Source organism: Glandiceps talaboti, chromosome 1 (genome assembly GCF_964340395.1).
Source record: "Glandiceps talaboti chromosome 1, keGlaTala1.1, whole genome shotgun sequence".
NCBI classification, from domain to species: Eukaryota; Metazoa; Hemichordata; class Enteropneusta; family Spengelidae; genus Glandiceps; species Glandiceps talaboti.
In genome coordinates this window covers 8,116,732-8,126,979 of record NC_135549.1, presented here as the reverse complement: position 1 = coordinate 8,126,979, position 10,248 = coordinate 8,116,732, and the positions used below count along the sequence as shown (strand labels likewise).

Here is a 10,248-nt window from a genome sequence, read left to right as displayed (position 1 = left end):
TTGTTTTTCGTAACTATAACCAATTGGACCTGATCATGAGCCTATGACTACCTTCTGATATCGCGTTTCTCTGATTTTAACAGGTTTACTATCTACCAGCATCAATATCTTTGCTACATCTCTTTTTGTTTGTTTTGTATGCCTGATATTGTCAGTACTTGCATGTGGTTCTTTGTGTTTGACTTATTAACAGACAAGGTCATTGTGCATGAATGGGGACACCTTCGATGGGGTTTGTTTGACGAATATGCAACGAGTGATACAGAAGACGATATCATATACAGTGATGAGAAAGGTTTTCATATCACGTCATGTCCTGCTGATATTGATCCAGCAAACCGTCGGGGTTCCAATCCTTGTGATGACGTCGATGAATCGACAGATGTTAATGACAGGATGCCAGTCAAGGGTTCCTTCATGTATGCACAATTTATTCCGACGGTTAGTACAAACATTGATAAATCCACTTTTAATTTATGGGGATACCACAATGAAACAACTTTCAAAATTATATTGTAACACGTTACCATGTGTGCAAAAGTTACAGTCTGGTATGCTTGACGATAAAATTTATAAAAGTGAACGATACTCTGTGAAAAGTTTGAATATATAATTATTATATAACTATTTAAAGGATCACGTGCTTTAAAAAGACGCACCCTAAAAGATAGAATAATAGGAAGTGGTTTGATGGTAGGGAAAGTAATTTCCTCCTCCTTCAACCTCAGTGGAGATCTTACAAATACGTGTACCTGAAATAGATATATGTATGTATGTATGTATGTATGTATGTATGTATGTATGTATGTATGGATGGATGGATGGATGGATGGATGTATGTATGGATGGATGTATGGATGGATGGATGGATGGATGTGTGTGTGCGCGTGTGCGTGCGTGCGTGCGTGCGTGCATGTATGTAAACTATGTATGTAACTATGTATGGCTGGCTGGATGGATGGATGGATGGATGTGTGTGCGTGCGTGCGTGCGTGCATGTATGTATGTATGTATGTATGTATGTATGTATGTATGTATGTATGTATGTATGTATATGTATGTATGTATGTATGTATTTATGACTATGTATGTATGTATGTATGTATGTGTGTGTATGTATGTATGTATGTATGTATGTATGTACAAATGCATCATCACTTTGATGTAAAACTACCAATTATCTTATGGTAACAGGTTGACAGCTTTTGTAATGATGATTCGAGTGATCCTACCAGATATCATAATATAGTGGCTCCAAATAGACATAATCGGTTGTGTGATGGTCAGAGTGCATGGGAGGTCATGGGTCAACATGAATATTTCAAAGACGGCAACAATCCACCAAGATCCATCCAAGACACAACACCTACATTCAGGATTGTGAGAACTGGTACACGAAGAGTAGTGTTGGTTCTTGATACTTCGGGCAGCATGGCGGTAAATATTTTATTTGTGTCCTAAGACCAACTTCGACGGTAATGATATGAGAGTATGGTCATTTATCGTCTCAAAGTTATACTTTATACCCTATGCTGTTCGTCTCATCTTATCAATATTCATGCGTGAATGAACCCATTGTCTGCAACTTGTCGCATCGAAATATATCACCAAGATAACGCTAGGTACATTTGTAATTAGTTTCATACAATAAAACAAACTTCTAAATGAGGAGGAATATTTGCAGATAAGACATTGGTAGAAAAGATGTATAGTGTACATTTGCAGCAGAGGTAAACTATAGTATGGTATGTATGATTCTTACTAACAGTAAAATAGTTGAAGATCTTCTTTCTGCCATAATCTGATCAGTAGAGCATTGATACAATTTGGAAGTGCAAGTCCCGGCAAGTTTGCTTGTTATTTTCCAAATCGAGTGACAGTTCCCCAGAATCTGACATGACTGGTTTGTAGCTATAGGTGGTATCCCGTGCTATTAAAACTACCTGTATGGTTAATTGCACGTAATGAGTTTTATAGGTGTGACGTATGACCTTCCAGAAAAAAGCTGATAAAGAAATGAAAACATACAACATTGCAAGAAATGTACCTGTATGTGGGGTTGTTGTTTTTTTTCATTTGACAAGGACGTGATAAACTGTACCGTATTGTATATGTCAGGGTTCCAGGATAGAGATGCTACATCTCTATGCGACTCAGTTTATTGAAGAATTCGTAGATGATGGGAGCATGGTCGGAATCGTAAAGTTTTCTGGAAACAATGACGAGGAAACAAGAATATTAGCTGAGATGACACAGATAACAAACGCCAATGATCGACGCTGGTTGTCGGAGCGCGTGCCAACTACCACAGATTCTTCTACAAGTATAGGTGCTGGGCTGCTCAAAGCGTTGGAGGTAGAGTCAACTAAATTAAGTTTGAATTTATTATTATTAATAAATAATGACAATTATATTAACGAAACTTTTTCTCGGTGTGAATATTCTAAGACGAGTTTGTTATTGTACATGTAAGTGACGTCATGACCAGTTTTGGCCGATTGGCGACAAGTGTTGTCACAGTGGTATATGTGTAATTTATAATTATAGAAATTTACTGCAACACCATAGACTTAATTCGACATGTTGTTGGATCCATATGGGGATGGTTCTATATTAATAATTAACATTAGCTGCAAAATTGCTAGATCAAGCCGTATTTTACGATATTACATTCTACAAACTGTTGATTTGTGGTTGATTCCTGTCAGAATTGGTTTGAATGTGTTCATATCAAATACTACTACTAGTAGTAGTATAATAGCAGAGTTAGGTCTCCATTCGTTATTGCAAAATGCACAAATTGAGCTGTTTCAAGGTATATCAAGTACAGCATGTAATATTGAAGCATTGTGATCTGAGCGAGTCTCAGGGTGGAGATTGGGTTGACGCTGAGATGAGTTACCAACCTTGGAAGGAATGGATCAAGTGCATCAGCATGGCCGTGGGCTAGAACAACCGGTGAGAGACGAAACTGTCATAAAATACACGAATAACGTACGTATTCAGAAATATGCAAATCGGAGTGACAAAGTAAGGGACTGGTAATAAATAGTTGTTACTGTACGTGGAGTTGAACTCCACATCATAATTTGTTTCTCTGTTTCTTCTTCTTATAACTGTAATTTGTAGTTATTAAAAGACAGTGAAATACCAACTGGTGGGGCATCTATCCTCCTGATAACTGATGGTGATGAAACATCATCACCATATATAGCTGACGCCATTGGTGACGTTCACGATGCTGGGGTAAGAATAGACACCCTCGCTTACACTCAATCAGCAGCAGAACAACTAAGGGAATTGTCAGAAGACAGTGGAGGTCATTACTATTATTCACCGGAAGAAGAGTACTCCATCTCTCTGATGGACTCCCTTGCGTCATCTATAACCAGCACTCCCATGGATAACTACGAAGCCATATCTATCATGGTATGAAATGTCTGTTTGTGTTTGTTTGTTTGTTTGTTTGTTTGTTGTTTTGTTTGTTAGTTTGTTTGTATTTTGAAAGATCCTATACCGAGTAATACTAGTTTTTGATTCTCCCAAAAAATAAATAAATAAATAAATAAACGAACAGTAAAACAACTAAACAACACAAAGTGTATGTATATTCACAATATTTATCACATGTTTAAATAAACTGTATGCTAATGGTTGTAAATAAGGAACAGGCCCAATTTACGGGGGGGGGGGCTTAGAAGAAAAGGGGGCCACGAAATAAATTGGGGGTACGAAGGGGCCATGGAAATTCTCATGGTCTGAAAGGGGGTCGCGAAATACTTTGCTCGTGGTTTTGAACCAAATTAAACCTCAGGACTCAGCGCGGCCGTTTACCGAGTACCCAATAAGTTCTTAGTATTCTTAGCATACCCTCGAAAAAAACTAGCTTCATGTCACATCACTCTGATCCATTGCGATCTGAGACGTTTTTCTTTACTTAGGCTAGGGCACAGGAGCTCTATTCTCGCAAATCAGAGCTGTTATTTCTTCCGCGAACTTCGAAATAACGTTTTTTGACGGTGCCGTAAAAGAGGTCGTGGTTCAAGTTTGCGACGATGAGGAGCTCGCGTTGTTGCTAATTTCACCACTCGATGGCGACACGAAGACTCGCCTGGCAAGTGCGTAAGCACGAGACGAAACGACACAGAACTCGGAGGAACTTATGAGATTTAACTCTGAGGAACTTATGAGATTTAATTTGAGAGCTCGGAAATATACAAAACAAAACGTCAACGGTCAGGTAAATAACATCGAGCGATAGTAAACACCTTTAATTCTTCAATGTATCATTGTCATCTGTTTAAAAAGGCCACAGCTGGCAATATTTAGCGATAAGTTGCAAACATCTAGTGCAAGATATGGGGTTGAATCGGTTTTATTTTAGCTCTCCGCTACGAACCCAGAGCCAAAGGTTTACCAAGCAAATTACTAAGATACACTGTATAATATTCTAAATATTCCTACATGTAGATGATTATTATAATTGTTTTACATTGCCATGTTCGTCTAGTTTTCTGCCTGGGATCTTGCATAGCCACCCATCCATTCACCCACTTACCAAATAATTCATTCTCTTATTTATTTATTTATTTATTTATTTATTTATTTATTTATTTATTTATTTATTTATTTATTTATTTATTTATTTATTTATTTATTTATTTATTTGTTTGTTTGGTTGGTTGGTTGGTTTTTTGTTTGTTTATTTATTTATTTATTTATTCATTCATTCATTCAGGCATGCATGCATTCGTTCGTTCGTTCATTCCTCCACCTACTTACTTGTTTATCATGCTATAGACATGAAACAAAATAAAACGTTGATACATTCACCGCCAACATAAATAACTTGTCTATAATTGTAAATAAGAAAAAGACATATATTTATTGCGACCTTTCTCCTATCACAGATTGAAAGCAATATATTGGCCATGTCGCCTGGTGGGTCGGAATATACAGGCGTTGTATTTGTCGATCCATCTATCGGAAAGAATACGACATTCACATTCATATTTTCATCAACACTGCTTGATGTCACAGTATATTCCCCGAGCGGTAACACCATCGACCACAACTATGCTGGATATAGTAGAGATTATGTGACAAGGAAAGTTGTTATAAAAATAGCAGATATAGCTGAGGTAACATTTAGGGGTTTCTCCTGTTTCTTGTTTGTTTATGAGTGTTTATTCTCCGACTTTGACTTTCAGAATTGATATAAAATTCATGTGAACTTATAATAAGTTTAATTTAGATTTCCCAATGTAAATTATTACCCGTTCGAATGACACCATATGGTTATAACATTAGAAAGAAGTCGCAAGCCTTGGTCCACCACTTTCAATATATCAGTATAGTTATATACCTTTTACTAAAGTTGTACTTCTTTTCAATGGCGGTCGGTACAATCCATGCAGCCATCAATGATGCAGACACTGATAGTAGGTTTCGGTATGTACAACATGCGTTTTAGGAAGAGTACTTTTAATACTAGCGAAAACTGTGATAATCATAATGACTATAGATTTACGAATTGTGAATTGTAGTGTTAAATGAATTTAAAATCCCCCCCCCCCCCATACATTTTCTATTTTAGATTGGGAAATGGCAGTACGTTATACAAGGCAGTGCAACAAACCAAACCGTCATATTGTTAGCCCAGTCACGTGTACGAAGCTATGGTACTGATCCTATTTCGGTAGAGGGTTATCTAAGTTTATCTCTAGTCAACTATACAGAAGACCCAAAAGTATCAGTTATGGCCGATGTGAAGAAAGGTCTCTTACCGGTTCTTGATGCTGACGTAACGGCTTTATTTGAGAGACCGACTGGTGGAACAGTGTCGATAAAGTTATCAGACAACGGGGCTGGTAAGTCATTCATACACTCGACGTCATCGTGAAGGAACAGCATGAACGTTACAAATGTTACTTACTTTGAATAAAACCAGACCAACAATTTACGTATTTTGTTGAGTGTAAGAGTTGTGTTGTGTTGTGTTGTGTTGTGTTGTTGGCTAACATTGTTCAAACTGCGATTCAGTTTCAGCTGCCTGACATAACGACGTACAGGAAGGTTCTGTTATAGCTTTGTGTGTGCATTACGTAGTACGTACAAATGTACATGTACAAGTATGTGTGTGTCTGTCTGTCTGTCTGTCTGCCTGTCTGTAAACATAATTCTTTTAACTACATCAATTGTAATGACATCTCTCTTATGACAATGGTAAAAACTTATTAGATTTTTGGTTAACATCATTTGCATAGTTGATGACTTTCTGTAATAATGATTTCAGTATAATTTGGTTTATACATGAATAATAAGAAAAATATGTGTTCTATGCAGCCGGTAGATGTTTTCTTTTATTTTAATTTCACTTTGGTTACTAATTTTACATACACTTTGGTTGCTAATGAGTCATTTGCGTAAATAATGATTTTTTCCAATTTGGGGATATTCCATGTATGGTTGCTCAAATTTTTAAATATTGCTAATGGAAATGCTAACGTTCATAAATGTTGCATTTATTCTACATGGTAACATTATAGACTTTAATAACATCAATGCATCTATCATCAGGTGCAGACTTATTGAAAGGAGATGGTATATACTCGTCCTTCTTCCTTGATTTTTCACCATGTTCTGGTACATGTAGATATGGTGTTAAAATCAAGGTCAGTAATGACGATAACACTGCTAAAATTATTTCATACGACGAGTCAGTCAGCAGAGCACTCCTGATAAACGAAGGTAAGCTTAAAAACATCAAGATTATGATTTGTCATAAATCTTATAGTCAAAAAATTGTAATGTTACCATGCACATATTCTTGCGTGTTGGTAATTTTCCGTGGTGTCGTGTGAATGAAATGCATGTCAGTATCCATGTCCAATAAGTACCGGTAGCCCTGTGAATATTGAACTTTACGATATTGTTTAGGTGTCTCACCTTCTTTATTGCCAAATCGAAGAATACATGAAGAATTTTAGCGAAAGCAGACAATAGGATAGTAAGATACACCGTTACACATAGGTCATAGCGTTACTTTGAAATGTGTTGAATGATATGTCTCAATTATATGTGAATGCTGCTGCTGATGTTGTTGTTGTTGTTGTTGTTGTTGTTGTTGTTGGTGGTGGTGGTGGTGGTGGTGGTGGTGGTGGTGGTGGTGGTGGTGGTGGTGGTGGTTACAATGAACATTTTAGTTTTACATGACTTGTACAAGTCTTCGCTAGAATATAATATCTAAATGTTCCAATGTCATCTGGACACAAAATACAATTACAGAGCGTGAAATCATTGAGGGTGTGACAACAGTTCCAGCAGAACCGTTCAATCGAGCAATTTCTGGCGGTGCGTTTGATGTTGATGGTGGACCCCAAGATGATACCCAGCCTATTGATGTCTTTCCTCCTTCCCGTGTTCAAGACTTGAGAGTTGTGGAAACTTTCCATGAAAATAGTACCATAGTACTGACATGGACGGCTGTTGGAGATGATTATGACCGTGGAATAGGTAAAAAAAACACCTTTAGTACCGTTAGACAATGTTAGTAGTTAAATCAAACAAACACAATTTAAACAGGATTGCCGAGTTCTTAATACCCATGCTTAAAAGTATCCCGAAACAGCACGTAATAGATCGTGTAGTATCTTGGGACAATGACAATTTTAAAAGAAAACATATGGTTTCTTTCTCATTGTGACACCAAACAGCTTTGATAAACAATCATTATTACATACATTCCCATGCACCAGTACTATTCCCATTGCATTAGTATCATGTCTAAATTCTATCTCATTTTTCAGTTGCAGAGTATGACCTGCGGATGTCTAATGGTATAAGGGGTCTATATGATGACTTCTACAATACATACAAGATAACAAATGGCGACTTACTACTTGGCAATTTGACTACCCCTCAGATTTCGGGTTCTCGTGAAGTAATTGCAGTTTTAGTCAACTCAACTTCACAAAATATGACATATGCATTCAGAATTGGAGCTGTTGATGAATCTGGTTTGAAAGGCAAATTATCGAATGTTGTTTTCACTCTGTTCTCTTTTCCCGCCACGACACCTCCCACCACCGTCACCATGACCAGTCCTCTTTACAGTTCTGAGTCTACTAATACCAAGATCACGAAATCGCATGATGTAGATCGGTCTAACGGGTCTCCAAGTAGTAGGTCATACCTCTATGGTGCAATAGTAGCAGTCGCTGTGCTACTTGTGGTTGTGGTACTGGTATGTGTCGTCCGTAGACGGAGCAAACAGAGGGGGTATAATGTCGAGTTGGGAGAAAGGGACATCGGTGGAATCTCACAGTATCCCGAAGTGATGAAGGCTGAATTCGAGAGTACTCCGTGATTCACTGTGAAAACCGTGCTTATCCTAGATTGTCCTAAAAGAAACAACATTTTGATACATTCTTAACCATTCTCCATATTAACAATTTATGTTTAAGATTATTACTTGGTGTTGTTGTCGCTCTTCACCACTGATCTGTTTCTACTAAGAACCAGATTTAAACTGAATGCCTCCCCCCCCCCCCTCCTAAGGACGAAACCATAGATTGTTGGGCCTACACACATTGTTAGAATGCAAAATTCTTAATTACAACTATTATACGTGATGTACCACTTAATTTGAAAATCAATTATATGAAACTATATGAAAATTAAGCTTCCATAATTAACTTATTGCCTATTAAACTTCATTAATTATGCAAATTGACCATTTATCTTATAAGTTGCATGAAGCTCTAAATGATACATGCAATTCTTTACCACCAGTACATGTACTAAATTAGCCGAAATTTAAAGCTTGTATTCAAAAGATATTGCCTTATTAATTATCAAATGATATATCACAATTAAAAACTACATAAACAACTACATCAAACACGTATGGTTTGTTATGGTTGATGGATGTACCAAGTTAAGCGAAATTTGAAGTTATGTTTTTAAGAAATATCCTAATTACCGAAAATCAGACAGGTGGGAAATATTTACGGCGGAGGGGGGGGGGGACTGGGAAAAAATATTTTAGTCAAAATGTTTGAGAGATTTCTGTACTTAGCTAAAAACTGTAACTGTAACTTGTACTTGGAAATACTTGCCCGCAGTCGTGTTTTCTCTTTTTCATTCTTGATTTTCGGCATAATAAAACAATATAGACAGCATCCCCATGATAGCTAGGTGGGAGGGATGTTCCGATATCTCACCAGACCCCCCCCCCCCCACGTAAATTCTGTCCCCAATCTAATATGGCATTCCTCATAAATTTTCATCTCTCACACTAACAGCAAAGATTTTCATATTGTGATGTAAAGCATATCTAAGGGCAATGTTTTTATTCTTTAAAACAACCACTTTTTGTGGAGTAATAGTGATGCACTCACATTACAGTACTAAGTGAATAAATCGCTGTATTCTGTTAACAAAAGTTACATAAGTCCCATAAGTACATGTATTAGTATCCAGATGAAATTAAGATTGAAATGTTTACTTATTATGGTGTCATGACTTCAGCTTATTAGCACTTAATTTTCCTAATATGTGTACCCGAGCCTAAATTTTGTATTGTGAAAATGGGTAAAATAAGGTAGAAAGTAAAGAAAATAAGGAAACGGGCGATTGTTGTATTATATACCATGTACATACCCAACTGTTTTGATGATAGATATAAGTAGTTGCAGACATTGTTGGATCAAATTCTATAATGTATAAGTTGCTTCACTGTTATTTGAAATGCCGCAAAGATTGAAAATTAATGTTATATAATCAACCACTATTTTATCACTAACTCTATATAAGTGATAAGGAATATTGTATGTGTAATGACGTCTTATGAATAATAATACATGTATAACCAATGTGTGTGATTGTAGTGATTTGTTTTCATTTCATTTTTAAATTTAAAAACAATATAAGAATGTTAATGTCACTCTTTGAATATAGGCAGTGTTTCAGTATTTTGACAACGTTTCTAACCATGTGCATGCTGGTATATCACTATTTATTGTGATATGTGCATGCATAATGATCACTTCTACTATACCATGCTTATCCAGATATTAATAAATAAATAATAATGTTTGTTTTGCCAGTCTCTGTACTTTACAATTATTACACCTGGCGCAGAGTTATAGCAACACATCGGCCCTTTATTATACTTCCTAACGCTCCCTGTGGAACATACAATTCATTGCAGCCTGTCTATGTAAGTGCATGGGATTAAAGCATTCA

General features: G+C 36.5%; 1 protein-coding gene across 1 annotated transcript; it reads left to right on the top strand.

Annotated features, from left to right (window-relative positions):
* Positions 1-1,302: 1,302 nt before the first annotated feature.
* LOC144440307 (calcium-activated chloride channel regulator 1-like) lies at positions 1,303-8,408 on the top strand. Its single transcript, XM_078129698.1, has 8 exons — positions 1,303-1,437; positions 2,119-2,355; positions 3,130-3,429; positions 4,911-5,141; positions 5,597-5,870; positions 6,580-6,750; positions 7,288-7,515; positions 7,809-8,408. Exons 1-8 carry the CDS (start codon positions 1,303-1,305, stop codon positions 8,366-8,368), a joined length of 2,136 nt encoding a protein of 711 aa, XP_077985824.1. The 3' UTR covers positions 8,369-8,408.
* The last annotated feature ends 1,840 nt before the right edge of the window (positions 8,409-10,248 follow it).